This window comes from Nannospalax galili, unplaced genomic scaffold (assembly GCF_000622305.1).
Source record: "Nannospalax galili isolate Female #2095 unplaced genomic scaffold, S.galili_v1.0 scaffold1143, whole genome shotgun sequence".
Lineage (NCBI taxonomy): Eukaryota > Metazoa > Chordata > Mammalia > Rodentia > Spalacidae > Nannospalax > Nannospalax galili.
The window spans coordinates 35841-59202 of record NW_008350325.1 but is presented as its reverse complement, the minus strand read 5'-3'; the positions used below and the strand labels follow the sequence as shown (position 1 = coordinate 59202).

The 23362-nt window shown below is 50.0% G+C and overlaps 2 protein-coding genes across 8 annotated transcripts; one reads left to right on the top strand and one right to left on the bottom strand.

Moving 5' to 3' along the window:
• The first annotated feature begins 827 nt into the window (after positions 1–827).
• On the top strand, positions 828–4893 carry C1ql4 (complement C1q like 4). 2 transcript variants are annotated; one of them, XM_029570644.1, is made up of 3 exons: positions 828–2020; positions 4100–4239; positions 4748–4893. In XM_029570644.1, exons 1-3 carry the CDS (start codon positions 1484–1486, stop codon positions 4758–4760), a joined length of 690 nt encoding a protein of 229 aa, XP_029426504.1. In that variant the 5' UTR covers positions 828–1483; the 3' UTR covers positions 4761–4893. The 2 variants fall into 2 exon arrangements, with proteins under 2 accessions (XP_029426504.1, XP_008845772.1); XM_008847550.2 differs by having other exon boundaries at positions 4100–4893.
• A 671-nt stretch (positions 4894–5564) lies between these two features.
• Troap (trophinin associated protein) lies at positions 5565–17059 on the bottom strand. Of its 6 annotated transcripts, none has more exons than XM_029570636.1 (15): positions 16929–17059; positions 16552–16706; positions 16270–16459; positions 14258–14415; positions 14036–14173; positions 13770–13852; positions 13273–13391; positions 12764–12885; positions 8862–8999; positions 8673–8756; positions 8465–8524; positions 7064–7198; positions 6318–6909; positions 5886–6079; positions 5565–5753 (listed from the first exon to the last, which is right to left on the bottom strand). In XM_029570636.1, exons 2-15 carry the CDS (start codon positions 16693–16695, stop codon positions 5706–5708), a joined length of 2205 nt encoding a protein of 734 aa, XP_029426496.1. In that variant the 5' UTR covers positions 16696–16706; positions 16929–17059; the 3' UTR covers positions 5565–5705. The 6 variants fall into 6 exon arrangements, with proteins under 6 accessions (XP_029426496.1, XP_029426497.1, XP_029426499.1 ...); XM_029570637.1 differs by having other exon boundaries at positions 16552–16734; positions 16929–17042; XM_029570639.1 differs by lacking the exon at positions 16929–17059 and having other exon boundaries at positions 7064–7192; positions 16552–16920.
• Positions 17060–23362: the final 6303 nt, after the last annotated feature.

Genomic DNA, 23362 nt, shown 5'->3' with positions numbered 1-23362 from the left:
ATCTGTCAACCTGTCTCGGATCCTGTCTCTCTCTCTCCATCTCTGTCTCTCCCTCTCCCGCTCTGGGGCTGTCAGTTAGTCTCTTCTACAAGCTTTGTCTCTGTTGCTGTGTCTCTGTCTCTTTGATTTCTCTGTCGTTCCTTCTCTGCTTTCCTGTCAGTTTCCTACTCATTCCCCAGTCTCTCTCTCTCTCTCTCTCTCTCTCTCTCTCTCTCTCTCTCTCTCTCCTCTTCCTCTTCTCTCCTCTTCCTCTTGCTCTTTTCTCCTCTCCTCTCTCTCTGACACGCATACACACACAATCTGCTGTTATGCGACACCCCCCCAACCCTTGGGGCCAGGGTGGAGACCTGCCTTTTCCCATTCTGGTTAACAAGTATTGGTTGAACCCTTTGCCATCTTCGGTATTCGGGTTTGGAAGCCGAAGGGCGTGGGGTGGTGAATTGCAATTGATTTATATTTCCTGTTTGTTGCGAGTCCCCTCGCCCCTTGTTTAGCTCTGCACTCTCCCTCTCTGGTCTTGTCTGTGTGTTGATCCTGACCCCTGTTTATCCCATCGCTCTGTCCGGCTTCTGAGCCCTGAGAATGCGGAACACCAGGTATAGAGTGAAAGTGAGGACACCGTGGGGGCCGTGAATCTGCAAAGCCCTGGGAGCCCGCAAGGAGCCAGGGGCCGAGGGGCTAGCGAGGGAGGCGGGGAAGGCGGCAAGGCCTGCCCCGCCCCCGCGCTTCCCGCTCCGGCAGCCAGGGGTCGCTCCGCCTGCGGCCGCTTATAGTGGCTCCTGCCTCGCAGCGACTCACACCACCCGCACTGCTGCCAGGGGGAGGAAGGTTAGGGACGCAGAGAGCGAGAGCGCTTGCGGGAGGGACGCGCTGGGCCCGGGCTCCAACCGGGGCTCCAACCTGGGCTGCCGCGGTGGCTGCTGGAAGCAAGCAGGTAGTGCTTTCCAAGAGCTAGAGGGCAAAATCTCCGTCCAGTTTGCACCACCCGCAGCTTGCAGCCCGGGACGTCCGGAGCGCGGGGACCGTCCCAGCTCCAGCCTGGAGAAACCGACTAGGGTAGCCTGGTGCCCAAGACACCGCCATCCGAGAAAAAGCAACTGTCTGGAGAGCAGGCATCCCAGACCTGTCAGAAACCAGCCGTCCAAGAAGCTGCGGATCTCAGGTGCCCGGGATCATTAGAACTGCACCCCAGGGTAATATAAGACCACAGGTTCTGAGCCCTCCAGAAGTGTCCCTGGCCCAACCCGCCTCGGGGACCCTCACTTTGACAGACGGTTTGGGGCACAGCACTGCAGGAATAGGAACCCACCAGGGCAAGGTGGTGGGCCACAGCCGTCGGGAGATCCGGACCCAGGCCGGAGCTTGCGGAGAGCCCCAGGCCTCCGCCGCCATTGCGCCCAAAAGTGAGGAAGATCTGCTGGCCCTGGCCGCGTCACGGCTGAGCCGCCGCAAGAGGGTGGCGGGTGCGGCCGTCGGGGTGGCCATGGTGCTGCTGCTGCTGGTGGCCATCCCGCTACTGGTGCACAGCTCCGGGGGACCGACACACTACGAGATGCTGGGTCGCTGCCGCATGGTGTGTGATCCCCACGGGCCGCGGGGACCAGGCCCCGACGGCTCGACGGCCTCCGTGCCTCCCTTCCCTCCTGGTGCCAAGGGAGAGGTGGGACGGCGCGGGAAGGCAGGCCTGCGGGGGCCCCAAGGACCTCCAGGTCCCAGAGGACCCCCGGGAGAGCCAGGCAGGCCAGGTCCCCCAGGTCCTCCGGGCCCTGGACCTGGAGGAGTAGCGGCCCCTGCTGGCTACGTACCTCGAATTGCCTTCTATGCGGGTCTTCGGCGGCCTCATGAGGGTTATGAAGTACTGCGCTTTGACGATGTGGTGACCAACGTGGGCAATGCTTACGAGGCAGCTAGCGGCAAGTTCACCTGTCCCATGCCAGGCGTCTACTTCTTCGCTTACCATGTGCTCATGCGCGGCGGAGACGGCACCAGCATGTGGGCCGATTTGATGAAGAACGGACAGGTGAGACTGCCCCCGCTACCACTTAGCCCCAGAACCTACTAGCGGCTTTCTAAGTCTCCCTGCACTTAGCGGGTACAACCCAGCTCATTCCCCCGAAACAGTACCAGGGAATCCAAGAGTGGCAGGCTACTCAAACATTTATAAATAATTTAGACAAAGAGGAAGACTTGGAGACCTAGAAATCACCTGCCCAAAGTCTCACAGAACATTAGGAATGGTGTTAGGATCAGAACTCAGGACTCAAAGCCCAATGTCTGCAGCTTCAATCTCACACTCCAACCTTAGGTCCCCACACCAAATGCCCTACCCCCTAGCCTCTTTTTCCTCCTATCTTGAGCTGCCTACTGTTCTGGGACAGTCTTCCTGGCTTATGAGTTTCCCAGACTTGGCATGAGACAAGATACTAGGGAATCTGGTTCCAAGAAATTAGATTGAAATCTTGTCTCGGGCAGTGGCATGTCTTGTCCCAGATGAAATCATTAAGGTTGGCTTTTGAAAGAAAGGGGGAAGGAAGGAAGGAAGGAAAAAAAAAAGAAAGAAAAACCACAAAACACTAGATTGCCCATTTGCTAGGCAGCAGTCCTGTCCCCAGCAGAGCCTGAGGTCAAACTTCAACCAGGTCTTGCCCTTGGCTAACACACTAAGTATGTAGGCAGAAGTGGAAAATGTGTGGCAGCTCAAGGGCCAGCTAGGTGGTAGAATGGACCTATTGGATTTGGGTTTGGATGAAATAGGGAGCATGGGGCAGGAAAATTGAAGGCCTGATCTGAGGTTCCTGTACCCTCTCCCTCAACCTACCAGATTCTGATGTTTGCTGCCCCAGGGGGCTGTCATAATCACTGCTACCTTGGTTTTGAGGAATAGCTCCCAAAGGATTCAGCTTAAGGCACACAAAAGAGCAAGCAAGGGAGCTGCCTAAACTGTGCAGGAAGGGGAAGGTTTGGATGGAGCAGCCTCTAAGACCACAGAGGGGATGGTGCCCCCTGAGTCAGGCCTAGTCCTCAGGGTTCCCTGAGCCCCCGTGCCTGCTATATAGTCCCAAATGTCCTCCAGATCTCAAGAAGACATCACCCCAGCCCACCTCCTGCCTCATCTTTAGGGGCTGTTCCCATAAAACCTGAGGAAAGGGAGTTGTGAAGGCATGCTTGTCTGTATGGGATTGAGATCCTGTCTCTAAGGAAACATGAGTGTGTGCATGATTCCAGTGTATCTGTGACTGTGGAGTGTGAAAGTGAGTAGAGTCTTGGTGTCTTTCTGCTTGTGGCCAGGAGTGGATGGCTTGGTCTGGGCCTGGAATCTGGGAGGAGGTGGAAAGTGTGTATTTGGAGTGTGTTGGTTTTGGAGGGGGCGGGGCTGTGCGGCTTCCATTCTGTATTCAGTGGCGCGGGCGCTGCGGCCCTGGGGACGGTAAATAATGATTAGAATAATGATGAATAATTAATGATTTAATAACCAGTCCCTGTGGGACGGAAAGCAGAGTGCGGGGGAGAGGGCTGGAGGTGAGCGACTGCTGTGAGGCCAGAGGAGAGACGGGTCTCCCAGGTTCTAGGGGCACCAGATAGGAATCCCCAGGGAGATGGGCCCCAGGAGGCCAAGGGGCAACTGTGCTACCGTCTCAGAACACACATCCTGCATCACAGGCTCAGACACATCTATGCCCCAGCACCTAGGGAAAGCAAGCTTAGGAGTTCCAAGCTGTGGAATCCTAGAAGTATCCTACAAACTAGTTTTATTTTTTGAATGAAAATTATAGCAAACCCTTTTTTATACAGAACACGGTTCTGAACTCACTCCACGGGTAATAACTCATTTAATTCTTACAACTTCATGAGGCAGGCTCTATTATGCTTGCGCACACTTTATAACGCAAATAGAGGCCCAGAGAAGACTCACTGTGTGTCTGAGTCTCCTGAGTGACAAGCTGAAAAGCTCTGGAATTTTATAGCTTCTCCTGGTCCTCCCCAGCACCTAAGCCACGTTTGCTCCAGCAGTCACTTGACCCCGTGGTCACTTCAGCTCTGCACAGGGCATAGATAGGGTTGTGGTTTTAGTTTTTTGTTTTTCCTCCTTCTTCGCTAGGTCCGGGCCAGCGCCATTGCTCAGGACGCAGATCAGAACTATGACTACGCCAGCAACAGCGTCATTCTGCACCTAGATGTGGGCGACGAGGTCTTCATCAAGCTGGATGGTGGGAAGGTGCACGGCGGTAACACCAACAAGTACAGCACCTTCTCTGGTTTCATCATCTACCCCGACTGAGCCCGCCACCTTCCAGCGCACGTGCTCCCGCTCGCCCCTAGCTCCCTCCTCTCCTCTCCAGCTTGCCCCACCCAAGGCCCCATCCTTGGAGAGCTTGGCTGCAGGGGGTAATCTCCTGCTCCCGGAAGCTACCTAAGTGGGCGGATTCTTGGGGCTCAAGGGTTTAAGTGGCTGGGGAGCCTAGAGGCAAGGCCGGCAGCAAGAAGCGCTGCTTAGGGAGGGACCACCTGGATCCACTTGTGCTCCAATGAAAGCCAGCCGGGAGAGGTGAGCGGGTAGCCCTCTTCTGCCTAGAGCTGGGGAGCAGTTTCGTTAATCTGGATCAGAGACCCACAAGAAGAAAGGAAAATCCTGGCAGCTTGGGAGGGAAAGGACAGAAGGAGCTTGTCTAGGCCAGAGGAGACCCCAGCATGGGTTAGGTAGGATCTCAGCCATGACTGTCCCTTCCACTCCATCTCCATTTTTCAGGCTCCAGCCTTGACAGCCTTCCTGTGACCTGAAGGAACCAATGACTTCTTTCCTAGCATTTAAAACTCATTTTGTACAGTCTCCATTCCACCCCTCTCCAGGCTAGGTCCTGAAGCTACAGCTACCAATAAAGTGAGGTTGGGGGATTGTGTGTGGTTGCTTACCTTGGGGCAGAGAAGGGGTGGGGTTGGAGGTAGTGGCTGGCCCTTTCCCTGACCTCCTGAAGGACCCCCCCCCCCCCATCTGCCTCTCTCCAGCAGAAGGGAACAGCCCAGATTTCTGTTCTGATGTGGGAAGGGTCAGTATCCCCCTTCAGGAGCGTTCTCTCTGCAGGCTGAAGGAAACACCAGCCAGTGGAAGATTCCCAAGGTGTGGGTTTGGTGTGCCTACCCTTTCCCCACTGCAGAAAAAGAATTCTAGCAGTTTGTTTGGTTTTCATTTCTTCCTTCCTTTGTTTTGAGATGGATCACAGATGTTTTGTCCAGGGCGGCCTCTAACTTTGGGTTCAAGTGATTCTCCTGTCTCAGCCTCCATGTAGTTAAGACCTCAGGTGCCCAACTCAAAGTTCTAGCAAAGGCATTCTAGATGAGGAAATAGCCGACACCCCTGAAGTGGGGCTGATCTCAAGGTCAGGAGAGAACAGGTTCCACAATTGCCTTCAACCTACTCAGGAGTTTGGCTAGAAGGTGGGTTGGGCAGGGTTGGAAGGTTTCCTTCAGGAGGATAGCTTCTACTGAGGAAGAGCATGTAAAATCAGAGCACACTGCCACCACGTGGGCAACTGGAGAACAACAGACTGCTCCATTTGAACACTAAGTCAGCTGGATATTTTGGCAACATAGAAACTTTATTAAAGGATAGAAAGAAGGGTGTTGGCCCCCAGTGCCATATACAAATTAACAATAAATAAGGCTAAGAGAAGGGGTGTGCTCATCAGAGAAGCAGGTGGAGACCAGGGTCATGATGGAGAGCCCTGTGGGACCACAGAACCGACTGGAATGAAACACTGAAGAGAGGAGAGGGAACATGTCACATCCCAGAACTTCTCAGTAAAGGAAGCAAGGTCAGCCTGGCCACCACCCACACTTCCCACAGGCCTGCTGTGCCAGTCTTGTGTGGCTGTACACTGAAGGCTCACCAGGGCATCTTGCCATTCAAGCAACATGGCCACAGGGTTGGTGCAGACCCGGGTGGGCCCTGGAGGTGGGGTTCGGCTGGTGTAGAAGGCACACTCGTCATCCAGACGAGCCTCATGGGAACAGTGGATGGCGGCGAGACAAGCTTTGAGGCGCTGCCTCAGGGCCAGGGTTCGAGGGGCCAGACTGCTGGGGCCTAAAGGCCATGGAGACTTTAGAGGGAACTCTGGAATTCTATAATCCCATCAGGCACTGCCCCTTCCCGTCCCCCAAGGGCCAAGCCAATTAAGAGCCTGGGACTAGAGTGGTAGTCTTCATTTTCTTCATGTGAGAGCCAGAGAAAAAGACCACATGGCATTGCCTGGTGCAGACCAGGGCCCATTCCCAGAGGCAAAACCCTTTTTCTTCGCATCCCTTCCCAGCCGATTCCTTACCTGACTGGCCTGTCTGGGGCCTCAGAGACTGGAATGAGTGGATAGGGAGGCTGGCACAAAGTGGGCTTTGTGAAGAGAAGGTCAAGCTGGTGGTGGCTGGAGGCCCCTGACTGCAGGAAGGCAGTGGGCTGGACTCTGGGCTTCTAGCTTCCAGAAAATGGGCTGCTGATGCCCTCAGCTCTATCCTAGGGCAAGCCTCAGGGGGTCCAGCCTGCCCTTGGGGACTAGGCAGTGATGGAGGGCTGGACTCTAAGACTTCTGGCTGTTCCTGGGAGGGCTCTGATAGCTCTAGGGGCTCTGGCTCTGTGGGAGGGCAAGGCTGAGCCACCTTTCCCTCATCCCCAGGGCAGGGCTGTGGCTCCTCACACTCTTCTGCAAGGCAGAGCTCTGGCAGTTCAGAGCATTTTGACAGTCCAGGAAGGTGGGAAGTTCCAGAATTATGTTTTGGAACATTCAGAGTTCTAGATATTGTAGCCAGCAGGGGCTGTAGTTCAGTCATATCTAGAGCAGAGCCTCCATTAAGAGGGGCACACTTGTCTACTACCAGCCCCTCTACCTCGTGTCGCAAGAGCTGCTGCAGGATACTGATGCGCTGTGGTATGAGAGAATGTTCCAGTATATCATCATTGTAGACTCAGTCTCCCCACACTGTCCTCTCCCCACACCCCTACCTATCCTTTAAGCTCCCTGTTCCCAGCCCTCTCATGGCATAGAAAGTAACAAAAGTGTTACCTCCACAGACCCACCTGCACCTTTAGTTCTTGGAAGTTGGGGGTTTTATTGGGGTGAGGTTTGAAAGGACTTGCCACAGGCAGTTTCCCAGATCCCTCCTGTAGTGTGATGCAACTATCCTGGTCAAACAACCGTACAGCAATCTGCTCCTGACACACAGAAGGGGGCAAGGACAGGAAGCCAGGCTCAGACAGGAAAAAGACTACTCTGTCCTCACCTTCAGGACAGATCAAAGCTCCTGAGTGGCTCCAGAATTAGGTTCATACTTTATAATATCAGCTCAGGAGATGAGGCAAGAGGATCAAAAGTTTGAGGCTGGGCAGCAGGGCGTGGTGGCGCACGCCTTTAATACCAGCACTCTGTTAAGGCAGAGGCAGGGGGATCCCTGTGAGTTCAAGGCCAGTCTGGTCTACATAGTGAGTTCCAGGACAGCTGGGGCTACAGGGAAACCCTGCTTCAAAAAGACCAAAAAAAAAAAAAAAAAAAAAGTTTGGGGCGGGGGGGGGGGGGGGGAGGGTTCGCAAGAAAAGCCCACGGGGGCCTTTGCAGTAAAAAAAGTTTGAGGCTGGTGGGGCTGGAGAGAAGGCTCAGCAGTAAGAGCACTGGCTGCTCTTGCAGAGGTCCCAGGTTCAGCTCCCAGCATCCACGTGGCATCTAACAACTGCCCATAACTCCATTTCCAGGGGATCCAATGCCCTCTTCTGGCCTCCTTGGGTTTGCAGACAAGTGGCAAAACACTCATACACACAAATTTTTTTAAAAGTTTGAAGCTGGCAAGATTGCTGAGCAGATAAAAGGGCTTGTGAAAGGCTGAAGACCTGACTTTGAATGGAACCCACAGTGGAAGGAAAGAACCAGTTTCCAAAAGTTGTCTTCTGACCTCCATGACCTGCACACCCACATTGTGGAACATGTGCCCAGACCACACATCATAAACATCATAAACACACACAAATAATTTTTTTTTTTTTTTTGGTCTTTTTGAGACAGGGTCTCCCTGTAACTCCAGCTGGCCTGGAACTCACCATGTAGACCAGGCTGGCCTTTAACTCACCGAGATTCACCTGTCTCTACCTCCTGAATGCTGGGAGTAAAGGTGTGTGTGGACTATCACACCTGATTATAGAAAAAAAGGTTTTAAAAGGTTTGAGCACAGCTGGAGAGGAAAGAGGCTTCTCTACTCAGCATACCTGCCTCATATCATGAGGCTGTCAGCCCTCCAGGGCAGCAGGACGGTGCCATGGACCTCAACACAGGAAAGTTGTTTTTTTTTCCTTAGATGGTCTTACTACATAGCCCTGGCTGGCCTTGTGGGCCTTAAACTCAGAGATCCTCCAGTCTGCCTCTGCCTTCTGAGTTGATGGGATTAAAAGCAGGTGTCACCACACGCAGCCAAAAAGGCTTCTGACACTTACCCAGGGCAGGGGAGGTTCTTCAGGACAAGAATGAGGAGAGAGGCCTCTCAACCACTGGGCCTGTAACAGAAATGACTCATCAGCAAGGCCCAAGACCCATGGGTGAAATGCAGTCTTCCCTGGACTGTCTTAACCCCTGACCCCAAAGCCCCTCTCTTTCCCTCCCCAGCCCTGGCCCTGGCCAGTTATGTCCTCCACTTTCTCTTACCTTTTGGACTCTGGGGGCTGATCGGATGGGTGTGAATTGGGTTTTGGGTCGAATGGCAAATCGTCGCAAGGATGAATAGGAGTTCTGGGGAGACATGTGGGGGACTGAGCCAGATTCAACTAGACCGAGCAGGGCTCTGCAGCCCAAATGTTCTGTTCCTGCCCAGTTCAGGAGTTTATTGATACAAACCACAGCCGAGAGGCCTGGGGAAGGGACACGCTGAGCCTGTCCAAAGGGTGATGGGCGGATGACAGGTGGCATCACACAACCAGACACGGGCTGGGCTACAGGGGCAGGAGAGGGCATCGGAAGAGATTCACTACTGCCCTGTAGAGGGGAAGAAGGTGGAAAGAGTGACTGTTCTGCCTTTGCCTTCACCTGTCTCATTCTCCCTGCAGAAGCTGGTATTAGTTTTTAAAGACAGGCTCTTCTGTAGTGTGGACTGGCCTGGTCCCAGCTATGCAGCCAAGTGGCTGGCCTTGAACTCCTGATCCTTCTGCCTCTAGCTCCCGAGGCAGGGATTATGGCTATGTGCCACCATGCATGACATCAACATTTCTTTCAAGACAGAGCCAAATATCACTCCTTTATTCACTCTTTTTCCTCCTGGGTTTCTTTTTTTTTAATTGAATTTTTGCAATTTTCATAAAACATAGTTTGATGGTATTTAGATGCCCTCCTCTATCTGTATCTACCCCCACTGTCCCCCACTCAATTTAATGTACTCTCATCCAAGAGCCCCATCCCTACAAGACACTGTCTTTCTCCCTCCCAGCAGTCAGCAGTCATTGATTGCTGAAAAGTTCCTTAGGTTGGATTAGGATTTTTTTTTTTAATTTTACTTTATGTATATGCATGTATTGCCTGCATGTAGTTAAGTGCACCTGTTTTGTGCAATGCCCACAGAGGTCAGAGAGGCTGTCAGATCCCCTGGGACTGGAGTTACGGACAGTTGTTAGCTGCCATGTGGGTGCTGGGATTCGAACCTGGGTCTTCTGCAAGAACAACCAGTGTTCTTACCTGCTGAGCCATCTCTCTAGCCCTGGGTTAGGATTTTTTTATTTTTATTTTTTGGTCTTTTTGAGACAGGGTCTCCCTGTGGCCCGGAACTCTCGATGAAGACCAGGCTGGCCTTGAACTCACAGAGATCCACCTGCCTCTCCTCCCAGTGCTGGGATTAAAGGTGTACACCACCATACCCAGGCAGGTTAGGATTTCTTAACCACTTCACCATGACTATGCTGGGATTTTTTTCTGGTCTGAGTTTGCATGGGACTTATGCATGTTGTCACCATTTCTGTGAATTCATATGAGTAACTGACCAGCTGTTTAGAAGACTCTGTTTCCTTGTGGTCATCTACCCCCCCTTTGGCTCTTACAATCTTTCTGCCTTCTCTTCAGCAATGATCCCTGAGCCTTGGGAGGCAGAGGTCTGAAAAAGGTGTCCCATTCATGGGTAAGTGCTCCGTGGCCTCTTGTTCTCTGCACAGTGGCCAATTGTGGGTTTCTGCGTTAATCACCATCTGCTGCATAAGGAAACTTTTCTGGTGAGAGATGCATTCATCCTACATGTAGAGGCTGCACTGTAGATATGTCACTTAGGACTAAGTATCTCATAGACACTATTCTCTGTGCTTGAGCAGTTCTGGAACCCTGCAAGTTTTCATCCCAGCTATTCAGGCACTCTCAGGCTTTTATTCTTAAAAAAAATTTTTTTTAATTTTTATTTTATGTGTATGTTATGTCTGTATGTAAGTATACCTGTGTGCCAATGCCCACTGGGGGCCAAAAGGTGGCACTGGATCCCTTGGAACTGGAGTTGCAAATGGTTGTTAGCGTCCATGTGGGTGCGAGGAACTGAACTGGGGTCCTCTGCAAGAGCAGCCAGTGCTCTTAAGTGCTAAGCCATCTCTCCAGCCCCTCCCCTTGGTTTTCTATTGTACTGGTCTAGTTTGCTGGCCCACAAACACACTAGATATATTCTACCCATAGGGCTTTTACATTTGCAGTTCTCTTGGCCTAGAATGTTCCTTCCTAGATATCTGTATGGTTCACACCCTCAATTCCTGGTTTTCACATAAACATCATCTTTTCAATGACAGTACCTTTTTTGTTTAAAGATCAGTAATATTCCTTTATTTCTGTTTATGTAAGTGTATGTGTGTGTGTAAGTGCACATGTGTGTGTGGGTACCCATGGAGGCCAGAAGAGTGAACTGGATACCCTGGAGCTGGAGTTACAGAGTTGTGAGTCACCCAACATGGATGCTGGGAACCAAACTCAGGTCTCCTAAAAGGGTGAAGAGCCCTCTTAACCACTGAGTCATCTCTCCAGCCCCACCAAACAACAACCCCCCCAGCTTTATTCTTTTTCAACTACAAATGGGCTGGTATTTTGTCCCAAATAGAGCTGGGAGGCTGAGGTCTATAGGGACCTTTTTAGTTCCTACTGATGACGTTCAACACTGAATTAAATCAGCTCCCCTAATCCCATCCAGTCCTACCTTCTGAGGGTCTGAGGACAGATACCAGGGTAGTAGCCATGGCTCCCGAATTCAACAGTCCTGGCAACCACTACTGCTTGCAGGGGCAGAGTTAAGACGCAAGGAGGATCCACTATGGTTCACAACCATAGGCAGCCTCTGCTGGGCCATTTGCCACCATATGTAGCCCTACCAAACTACATTTAAAAAATTATTTTAGGGGCTTGAGAGATGACTCAGCAGTTAAGAACACTGGCTGTTCCTGCAGAAGACCCAGGTTTGAATCCCAGTAACCACATGGTGGCTAACAACCTTCTATAACTCCAGTTCCAGGAGATCTGATGCCCTCTTCTGTTGTCCACAAGCATCGTATGACATGGGTACACTTATACATATATGCAGTCCATACATGCATACACATAAAATAAAAAATATTTTTAAAAATAAAATAAAAATTATTTTAGAGCTGGGCGTGGTGGCATCTGCCTTTAATTTCAGCGCTTGGGAGGCAGAGGCAGGTGGATTTCTGTGAGACTGAGGCCAGCCTGGTCCACACAGTTGAGTTCTAGGCCAGTTGGGGCTACAGGGAGACCCTATCTCAAAAAGACCAAAAACAAAAACCCAAACCGAAACAAAACAAATCCAGGTCTTGGTTTGTAGCCCTGACTAGTTTGTCACACTATGGAGAGCAGGCTGTCTGGAACTCAGGAAAATGCCTGCCCCTCCCTCTGAGTACTGAGATTAAAGGCGTGTGCCCTATTCTTTTTTAAAAAAGTCCAGGTCTTGGGGCTGGAGAGATAGCTCAGTGGTGAAGAGCACTGACTGCTCTTACAGAGGACCCGGGTTTGATTCCCAGCACCCACATGGCAGATAACAACTATCTGTAATTCCAGTTCCAGGGGAATGCGATACCTTCTTCTGACCTCTGGGCACTGCACGACATGGGTGCACTTACACATATAACACTGATACACACAAAATAAAAATAAATAAATATTAAAAAAAGTCTAAGTCTTGGTCTGTAGCCCAGGCTGGTCTGACACTCAGTCCATAGCAGCCTAAACTGTCCTTGCAATTCTTCTGCCTGAGGCTCCTGAATGCTGGGTTACAGTCATGTACCACCATGCATGACTCTAAACTACTTTGAACTTATGATACCAACTTTCCCCCCAATTCCCTTCAGTGCCTTATTTTGCTTATTTATTTTTACAGAGAATATTGTCCTTCTACATATCTTGTATTAATTTTTTGCAGCCCCTTTCTAGAATATGTACATCCAGAGCCCAGAACAAGTCTGCATTCAATAGCTAGTCAGTAAATATCTGTGGAATGGAGGGATGGATACTTTTGGCTGACAAGTGTTGGACATGTTTCAGCCTCAGAACTGATCTGATGGGGATTCAAACACATACCAGTCTGTCATCTCTCACCCTAGGCCCCAAATACCTGGTTAAAAGGAGTCAGATCCACTCGGAAGAGGGCGCTTCGGCCAAACTCTGGCAAACTCAGACCCATTAACATCCTGAGACCCAAGACTACCTGGGTTTACCCACAGTCCTCAGTGCATCCCCTGAACTCCTTACCCCCATCCCAGGAAGGCCCATCTCACCCTGGTGTGCATTATCACTTGGGTTTCTCTTAGTGGTACTCGCTGGGCCAGACCCAAGAGGGCTCCTCCTCCTTCATCTGAATGAGGGACACTCTCATGTTCTCCTTCAGGGAGTGAGGAAGCTGGGAGACAGGATGTTTGCTGTAGTATCTACAACTCCCACCAAAGTCCACCTATCCACACTCCAATACTACCTCAGCAAATACTTAATCCAAACACCCTGGGTGGGCTGGGGATGGTGGTGGCTCTTAAAAGAAGCATGAGTAAAAGTTCGGTCTTGCAGGAAGTAGCAGGGACACAAGTACAAATGGGCAACCACTGGCCTAGTCAGGCCTCTTCCTCTCCTGGTGTGTGTCTTTCTGGGATGTGAATCTAGAGCCTTATGAAGGCTAGGCAAGTACTCTACTACTGAGCTAGCTACATCTCTAGACCTCCAGCACCTTTTGACTTCCCCTCCCTACCCTCCTACTTCCTAACCCGACTCTTGCTCCCCAAAGTGGCCTGCTGACCTTTTTGTCTTGTTCCTAGTGCAGGCGGCTCATCCACTCCTGCTCTCCCCCAGACATACTCACCAGGCTGAGCTGGGGTCTCTGGGTGCAATCTTGACGCCTGGATCACTGAAGTCCTGCTGAGAGGAAAGGATAACAGCTATCACTGAGCATCAAGCATGGCTGGGTATCTGCTAAGTGCTTTCCAAACATCAACTCATTGCATTTTCACAATAACCTCCAATGGTACAAATGTCATCCTCACTTGACTGATAAAGAATCAAAACTCAGACAAGTTAATGCAAGCTTGCATAACTAATAGTGCTAAGGATCAGGACTTAAAACTCAAAACCCATTTATGTCAGTTTATGTTCTAGACAAAAGAAATAGCATTTCACATTTCTGCTCCTCTGTTCCTTCCTGTCATACTGAAGACCTGGCCCCTATTCCACAGGCTTACCCTGGGTAGTCATGTTTCCCTCACTCTAGGCTGAAAGGGAATTTACACCCCTCCTCACCGGCTACTGCCACATGTCTCTCTTCTTAGCTCCTGTAAACTGAGGCGGGTGGAGGGGTGAAAGGCCAGTCCTGAAGGTGGATTCTGATCCATAGGAACAAGACATGAAAGCAGAGTCAGAAGTAGGCCCCAATCCACAAATGAACACCAGCCTACCTCCCCAGCAGGACCAGCTGGGTCACCATGATGTGCCATCCTAAGGCCCCACTTTGTTCCAGGAAGTTCTCAGAAAGACTGACCATCAGCGCCCCCCCCCAGGGTACTCACCAGAGCTTCTAATCTCTGTGGGCACAAGGTCTGGCCTCGGGGTCCTGGTCCCTCCAGTCTTGAGAAACAGGAAGCCCTGGCAGGGTCCAGTCGATGGATGGGGGTTCTAGGAGCCATGTATGCAGAAGACCGGGCACTCTGGGACCCCAACAGAGGCTATCAGCAAGAGTTCAGAATCTGTTCCTCAGCCCACCCCAGCTGCTCTCGTATCCTTCTCATTACCTGGCCCCTCCGGATGGTGCCTCCCTTGTTCCCTCGAACCAATACTCTCTGAGCCAAACTGGACTGGCGCCCCAGGGGACAGCTCTTCACTCCCTCACCTGACAGGATGGTGGCCAGGGCTGCAGGATCAGCAACAAACTCTATGGCCCCTGTAGCCTCTGCAAGGGAAGAAGAGAAAGGAAGATGAGAAGGGACAGGACGGGAGATGCTGAGGGGCCATAGGAACCCAAGCATAGTTAGCTGAGGTGCAATAGTGAGCAGAAGATTTATTCAAGCCAAGCTTAGTGGTGCACACCTAGAATTCTCTCAATTAGGAGGTTGAGGCAGGAGAATCAGGTGTTCAAGGCCAGCCCTCCACTACACAGAGAGCTCAAAGCCAGTCTGGGCAACATGAGACCTGAGAAAGAGTGAGAGAGAGAGAGAGAGAGAGAGAGAGAGAGAGGTTTATCATCCAAGTGAACCTAGCTCATCACATGTCAGCATTGAGGTAAGCTAGATACGACAAAGCTACTCAGCATTGAGGTAAGCTAGACACGACAAAATAAGGGCCCTGTCCTTAAGCTATTGTGGGGGCTGGAGAGATGACTCAGTGGTTAAGAGTTAAGAGCATGTACTGCTCTTACAGAGGACCCACGTTCAGTTCCCAGGATCCACATCTGGGACTTACAGCTGCCTTATAATCCTAACTCCAGGAGGATCAGATGCCTCTGGCCTCCACAGGCACCTCCACATGCACATGCCCATACACAGACACAGATACACATAATTAAAAATAAGGGGCTGGCCGGGCATGGTGGCGCACGCCTTTAATCCCAGCACTCAGGAGGCAGAGGCAGGCGGATCTCTGTGAGTTCAAGGCCAGCCTAGTCTACATAGTGAGTTCCAGGACAGCTGGGGCTACAGGGAGACCGTCTCAAAAAGACCAAAAAAAAAAAACGGGGGGGGCTGGAGAGATGGCTCAGCAGTTAAGAGCACTGACTGCTCTAGCAGAGGACCCAGGTTCAATTCCCAGCACCCACATGGCAGCCAACAACCGTCCATAACTCATACATGCAGGCGATACACTCATACACATAAAATAAAAATAATAAAATATAAAAATAAATTAAGTTTGCTAGGTATGGTGGCCCACGCCTTTAATCCCAGCACTTGGGAGGCAGGGGCAGGCGGATCTCTGTGAGTTCAAGGCCAGCTGGGACTACAGGGAGACCCTGTCTCAAAAAGATCCCCCCCCAAAAGTTACGTTTTATTTATTTATTTTTATTTGTATGAGTGTATTGCCTGCATGTATGTTAAGTGCCCCTGTGTTGTGCAATGCCCACAGAGGTCAGAAAAGGGTGTCAGATCCCCTGGAACTGGAGTTAGCCAGTTGTTACTTGTCATGTGGGTGCTGAGAACTGAACCCAGGTCCTCTGCAAAAGCAACCAGTGCTCTTAACTGCTGAGTCATCTCTCTGGCTCCCAAAATTACTATTTTTTTAAAAAAAAAGTTATATCAAGCTAGAGAGATAGCCTAGTGGCTAGGAGTGCTTACTGCTCTTGCAGAGGACTGGAGTTCAGTTCCTAGCACCCATGTCAGGCAGCTCAGAACTGCCTGTTAACTCTAGCTCCAGGGGGATTAGATGTCCTCTTCTGTTTTCCAAAGGTGCAACATCTGCATGCAAACCCACACTCACATACACAAGATCAAAAAAAAAAAAAAAAAGAAGAAAATTTAAAAAGCTACACAGACTACTGAGAAGTAACAGTCAAGTCATTTAAAGTATGGCCAGATTACAAGGAATGAACCGCAAGGTACTAGGACAACAGAGCAATTGACCGCGACTGAGGTTGAGGAACAAACTTCCAGAAAAGATGACATTGGCTGAAGAGATGACTTCTTAAAGCAAAGAGCAGAGCAGGAACCAGGATTCAGTAAGCCAGACCAGCAGATGTGCAAAGCCCCAAATCCCACTGCGCCTTTCCCAATTCCCATTCAACCGAGGAGGTTATTTCCAGGCCTCCAACAGGTACCTGTCTGGGGAGGGTGTCCGAACCCCACATTTTGTACTCCAGGGCTAGGCGTGAGTTCCTCCAAGGGGTTCCGGGGCTGAGTGCCCATCAATCTTTGTGATTTCTCCGTCTGGTGCAAGACTGTGGATCTGAGGCCTGCTGGGTCAACTAGCGAACGCTGAGTACCGAGCGGTGGCTTCTGCACCAGTCTCTGAAGGGAGCGGGAACAAAGGCAGGATTCAGCGTCGGGATGCACTGCAGATGTGTGCTGCCTACTCTCTTCGCCCACCAAGCCCCTCTTACCCTTGGGTCTTGGTTCTCCTGGTCCAGGGAGCACGGCTTGACTGTGGAAAACTCTGGGCATCTCTGGGAGAGTACCGGAATCTTGCTAGGGGTGGGATGAACCCCTCGGAGGCGGGGATCCTTCGTGGTCTGGAGAGTAGTCATGGCAGCTACAACTGAGGCGGGGAAAGAAGGCAGGCAGGACTGGGGATCAAAGCCAACCAATTGTTAGGGTATCGGTACTGACATCCCTGATACGTCCACCTTGGTCCCAATCCATGTGCCCCCATCGCCTGCAAGGCCGCTCTTCGGGGAGTAGGCCTCCAAGGCACCCCAAGCCTGCTCTCCTCCCTCGGAGCCTCCGCGGGACTCCTCCCCTCCAGAATCCCGTGCCGCACCTTTCCGGGAGCCCCGCAGGGGCAGCTCCACTTTCTCAACTTTTTTGTCGATTTTCTGGGTGGCTGCTGCTGCTGCGGCTGCTCCCCGAGTTTGTAAAATACGACAAGCTCCTGATTGGCTCGTTCCAGCAGCCGCGGAAGCGCCTGACGTCCGACCCAGCCATCCAATCCGCAGGCCCCGAAGGCGGGGCCAAAGAGGGACGCGTTGTGGAACCGCTTTCCGCCCAGGAAAAGAAAACCTGACTGACTCTATCCGGCCGTGCGAGAGCCGAGCGCGAGGGGACGGCTTGGAGGAAAGGGCGGAGGATGCAGCGTTGAGGCCCGGGAAGGCAAGTCTGGGCCGCAACGGGTGCTGTCGTAATCTCGCGAGGCCTCAGGATGGGCCTTCCCGGAAGGGCCGAGGCACTATGGGAAGAGCTGGCCATTCCATCGCCCTTGACCCGACTCTGATTTCTAGAGCAAGGCGGAGCTCTCGGGACCATCCCACTTTGAAAGCTTGGGCACGTCCTGCCGAGGATGGAGAACTGCCTCCAGCTGGCTCGGGGGAACTGAACTAAGCCTGACAAGAAGAGCCAAGAAATCATTTTGTCCACTTGGACGTCACAACCTGGTGGGCTGTGGTCAGATTGAGCGTCGCTGGAACTCAGTTAACACCAGAATTGAATGACTCCTCACTCTTGGGTCTCTCCATCTTCTGCCTTTCGCCTCTCTGGAGAGAGGGCTCACCTGTGAAGGGGCCAGATTTAGGGAGAAGGGGAGATAGACAATGCCCCGGCGCCCCAACACACACAGGGTATCTATCCCAGGCTGGCCTGGAACTCGAGGGTAATTCCGGCTGGCTCCAAGTTTGCAACTTGTTGCTCAGCCTCCCAAGTGCTAGATAGCACGCACCCTGCCTAGGAAAGAGTTTCAAGTTTAAAGGACGCTGATATCCAAGCAAGGAAGGGAGTTATTCCTGAACAACTCTCTGACCTCTCCCCTTCCATATCCGACTTCTCTCACCTGCTTTACCTTTTTTTTTTTTTTTTGTCATTTTGAGACAGGGTCTCCCAGCTGTCCTGGAACTCACTATGTAGACTTGGCCTCGAACTCACAAAGATCCACCTGCCTCTGCCTCTGAGTGCTGGGATTAAAGACATGGTGGCACACACCTTTAATCCAAGCACTTGCCAGGTAAAGGCATGCAGGTGTGAGTTTGAGGCCTACATAGCAAGTTCCAGGCCAGGCAGGCTACATAATGAGATGTCTCAAAAAATAAGGAGGAGGGGAGGAATTGAGGCAACAGCTGTCAGTAAAGTGCTTGCTGTGTAGCCATGAGGACCTGAATTAGATCCGTGGCATGCATCTAAAAAAATTGAGTTTGGTGATTCATGCTTATGGGCCCTCCTGGTAAGTCAGCCTAACCTAATCATGGAGTCTCAGGTACCATACAAACAAACAAAAACACTTAGGGCTGGAGAAATGGCTCGGGTTAAGAGTACTTGCTGTTCTTCCAGGGAACTAAGTTCCCAGCACCCACATTGGTTGACTCACAGCTGCCTGTAACTCCAGCTTCAGGGAATCTTAACACCCTCTTCTGACCTCTGCGGGCACCAGCACACACAGGTGATGTGACATACACTCACACAGTTGCACACATATATACATTTAAAATAAAAATTGAGGACCAACATGGAGGTTGACATCTGACCTCCATGCACACATGTGCACCTGAACACACACCTGCAACACATCCATAAAAATGGGGAAGTGGGTAAGAGCCAATACTCAATGCTCAAAATGCTTTGGGTATTGACATCCTGTCTGTTTTCTTTTGTTTTCTTGCAATGCTGATGATGAAAGCCAGGGTCTTGTGTCAGCTGGGCAAGAAGAGCTCTACTACTGAGCTATACCCCATCCCAATCCCTTGTATACTTGAAACATTGCAATTTGTTTGTAAAGGAATACAATTGATTTTCTAATCTTAATGAGCTTTTTCTCTTGGATTTCCTAGTTTGTCTATTGATTCTACTGAGTTTTGTTTTCTGCAAACAAAACCAATTTCATGTATTCATATATATATGGCATAGAACCTGGGACCTCAAAAATGCTAACAATTGCTCTACTGCTGAACAAATCCTCAGCCCTTTTCTGTCTTTTTCTCTTTTGAAAAAGATCTTTCTTTTTCATTTTTCTTTTTTGGTTGGTTGGTTGGTTGGTTGGTTGGTTGGTTGGCTGGTTTGAGACAGAGTCTCATATAACATAGGTGGCAGGCACTGCTCTGGATCGCTTTAGTTGTCAATTTGACACACCTGAGTAGAGGGAACCTCAAATGAGGAATTTCCTCCTTTGGATTAGCCTCTGGCCATGTCTGAGAGCCATTTTCTTGATTGTTGAGTGATGTGGGAGGGCTCATCCTACTGGGCAGTGCCACCTGTGGGCAGGTGGTCCTGAGTCGAGAAAGAAAGCAGACTGAGCACAGGCCAGAGAAGCAAGGCAGTAAGCAGCGCTCCTCCATAGTCCATGCTTCAGTTCTTGCCTCCAGGTTCCTGCCCTGACTTTTCCTCAGTGATAAACTGTGACTTGGGAGATGTAATATAAACCCTTTCCTCCCAAATTTGGTTTGGTCAGTGTTTTTATTACAGCAATAGAAAGTAACTAGGACAGGCTTCCATTTGTATGAAGTTAAGACTTTGAGCTAGGCGTGGTGGTGCACGCCTTTAATCCCAGCACTTGGGAGGCAGAGGCAGGCAGATCTTTGTGACTTAGAGGCCAGCCTGGTCTATGTAGTGAGTTCTAGGACAGCTGGGGCTACAGGGAGACCCTGTCTCAAAAAGACAAAAAAAAATAATGACTTTGAGGGTCTGGAGAGATGGATCAGCAGTTAAGAGCACTGACTGCTCTTGCAGAAGACCTGGGTTCGATTCCTAGCACACACATGGTGGCTAACAGCCGTCTATAACTCCAGTTCTGGGGGGAGTCTGATATCTTCTTTGGTCCTCCTCAGGTGTTGCATGACATGGGTGCACTTATATACATGCAGGTAATACACTCATACACATAAAATAAAAATAAAAAAAGAATGAGGGACTGGAGAGATGGCATAAAACAGGTGTGTAATCCCATCTCTCAGAAGGTAGAGGTCTGAGGGCCAGGAGTTCAAGGTGATCCTCAGCTACATAGCAAAGTTGAAGCTATCCTAGGATAGGGAGACTCTGACTCAAACAAAAATCCCATAATATGAAATAAGATAAAAATGTAAATTGGAGGCTGGATGTGGTAGCACACGCCTTTAATCTCAGCACTCAGGAGGCAGAGGTAGCTGGGTCTCTATGAGATTGGGACCAGCTTGGTCTACATAGAAAGTTCCCGGCTACCTGGGGCTATAGGGAGAAACTGTCTCAACAAATGAAGTGAAAAAAAAAAAAAAAAAACAAAGCAAAAAACAAATCAACAACCCCCCCAAAAACCCAAAACCAAGAAAGCCACAAAATGGAGATTGGAATATTTGTCTTCCTATTAAAAGCAGTAAGTCTCTTCCCCTTTTCCTTAGAATAAACTGAATGCACTAATATGGCCCGTGGCATTCTCGGGACCAGTCTTTTGTTTCATTCTTCCATTCTGGGACCGTCCTTTCTTTTTAGTCTGCTTTCAGCGCTTAACCTGCACAGCCTTGCTGGGCTCTTTTCCTAGAAAGTTCCCCTCCTCTCTGATTCACCTGATGCTTCCTGTGCTTTCTCACATTCTCCAGGGCAGATTCACCAGACTATTGTGCATTCTCTAGGGCTCCCATGATATCACTCCTTTAGAAAGTCCTCCCCACATTGCTAGGCTGGCTAGGGCTCTTCCTCAGGTTGCTTCATTTCTGTTTTTCCACCTCAGCAGGAGCCTGGCATTTTCCGCTCATTTGTCTACCTCACCACCATGGATTACACACTCTGGCTAGTTTCCTGAACCTAGCACCATGATTGAATGAAGTCCACGTGTGGGCTTTCGCTTGAAGGATGGAATGGAACTGGAGGACAATCTGGAAACATATTTCAAGCAGTATAGGGAGGCAGTGATGGATCTGATTCTCCACCCAAGTGTACTGAGCAGATTTGAATAGTCTGCAAATCCAGGGAAGGAAGCCATTGATAGTGTAACTAATGTAATCCAGGCAAGAAATGATGGTGACCTGGACTAGGGTGGGGAGGAAGGGGAGAAACAGATTTAAGAGCTCAGAAACAGGTGTGGGAGGCTGGAGAGATGGCTCAGCAGTTAAGGGCACTGACTGCTCTTGCAGAGAACCAGCACCCATAATGCAGCTAACCATGTGTAACTCCAGTTCCAGGGGATCTGATACCCTCTTCTGATCTCTATGGATATTGCATGCATGTGGTGTACTTACATACATGCAGGCAAGACATTCATTCACATAAAAAATTTAAAAAAAAACAAAACCTGGACACAAGGTCTAGAGAGAGAGCAGTTAAGAGCACTGACTGCTCTTGAAGAGGACCTAGGTTTGATTCTCAACACCCACATGGCAGCTAACAACCATGTGTAACTCCAGTTCCAGGGGATCCAATGCCCTCTTCTGACCTCCAAGGGCATTGTACAACATTGGTGGGTGCACTTACACACAGGCCAGCAATACACTCATACATGTAAAATAAAAATAACAAAATATTTTTAAAAAGATGGACATCGTGGCTCATGTCTATAATCCCAGGACTCGGGGACTGAGGTAAGAAAATCACTGTAAGTTCCAGGCCAGCCTGGGGTACACAGTAAAATCCTGTTCTAAAAGATAAGCAAATAAAAAAGAAGCAAGCAGCAACTAGGTATGTGGCTCAGCGGTAGAGCTCTTACCAAGCAAGTGTGAGAACTTGAGTTCTAGCTCTAGCTGCACAACCGGTGGGGGGGGGTGAGAAAAAGACCCAACACTTGATTTTGCTGAGGCAGGAGGATTGCCATGAGTTTGAGGACAGCCTATACTACAGAGATCCTGCCTCAAATTTTATTTTATTTTTTGTTATTTTTCTTTTTGAGAAAGAGTCTCCCTGTAGCCCCAGCTGTCCTAGAACTCACTATGTAGACCAGGCTGACCTTGAACTCACAGAGATCCACCTGCTTCTGCTCACCCAGCTCACCAAATACTGGGATTAAAGGTCTACATCACCACACCTGGCCTATCTCAAATTTTTAAAAAAATTTGATTATTTTAATTTTATGTGTGTGTATAGTCTACATGTGTGTAAGTGCACCTGTGTCATGAAGTCCCCTCAGAGGACAGAAGAGGGTGTTGGATCCCCTGGAACTGGAGTTATGGACAATTGTTAGCTGCCATATGGGTGCTGGGATTCAAACCCAAGTCTTCTGCAAGAACAACCAGTGATCTTAACTGCTGAGCCATCTCTCCAGCCCCAGTCTCAAATAAAAAGATGCAATCAAGTTGAAGGGAAGAAAGGAAAGATGTAGTAAGTAGCACATGCCTGTAAATCCCGGCACGTGAGAAGTGGAGGCAGAAGGATCAGGAGTTCAAGGTCAGCTTCTGCTATCATTCTGTAGCAATTTCCTCCAAATTCAAACAAGGGTGATTATGAAGACTCAGGACATTCTAAAAGGAGACGCCTTAAGACTCAGGAAGTAGGGCTAGAGAGATGGATGGTTCAGGGATTAAGAGCTCTTGCTGACCTTCCAGAGGACCCAGTTCAGTTCCCAACACCCATATCTGGCAGCTCACCAACTGTTCTTAACTTCAGCTCCAGGGGGATCCAACACACTTTTCTGTCCTCTTCAGGCACCCACATGCATGTGCACATGTGCAGTGCACACACATAAACAAATAAAAAACAAATATTTTTAGAAAAAGCTGAGGCTAGGCATGGTGACACATGCCTTTGATCTTAGCACTTGGGAGGCAGAGGCTGGAAGACCTCTGTGTGTCTGAGGCCAACTTTTTCTACACAGTGAGTTCTAGGCTAGCTGGGGCTACGTGGTTAAACCCTGTCTCAAAAAACAAAATAGCTTGGCATGGTGGTGCATGCCTTTAATCCCAGGACTGAGGAGGCAGTGGTAGTTGAATTTCTGTGCAATTGAGGCCAGTCTGATCTACACAGTAAGTTCCAGACTAGCTGGGACTATAGGGGCACTCTGTCTCAAAAAAATAAAAATAAAAATAAATAAATAAATAATAAGTAAACCTTAAAAAAAAAAAGACTCGGGGGGCTGGTGACTCAAACATTAAGAGCACTTTTTGCTTATGCAGAGTACCTGGATTCTATCCCAGCACCCACATGGCGGCTAACAACCATCTGTAACTCTGGTTACAGGGGATCCAACACCCTCTTCTGACCTCCACAAGCATTGGAAGGCACCAGTGTACTTACTTACATGCAGGCAATACAGTCATACACATAAAAAATAAAAATAATAAATAAAACATTAAGACTCAGGAAGTAAACAACTCA

Bases quoted from the DNA above. Each gene is read 5' to 3' on its own strand.
- Troap (XM_029570636.1), bottom strand. From the start codon at position 16,695: ATGACTACTCTCCAGACCACGAAGGATCCCCGCCTCCGAGGGGTTCAT. The intron at 14,174-14,257 runs GTAATGAGAAGG...TTGGGGTCCCAG, and splicing joins GCACCATCCGGAGGGGCCAG to AGTGCCCGGTCTTCTGCATA. The intron at 9,000-12,763 runs GTGAGATGGGCC...TCCCCTCTACAG, and splicing joins AAGTGATAATGCACACCAGG to GGCAGTAGTGAATCTCTTCC.
- C1ql4 (XM_008847550.2), top strand. From the start codon at position 1,484: ATGGTGCTGCTGCTGCTGGTGGCCATCCCGCTACTGGTGCACAGCTCC. The intron at 2,021-4,099 runs GTGAGACTGCCC...CTTCTTCGCTAG, and splicing joins ATTTGATGAAGAACGGACAG to GTCCGGGCCAGCGCCATTGC.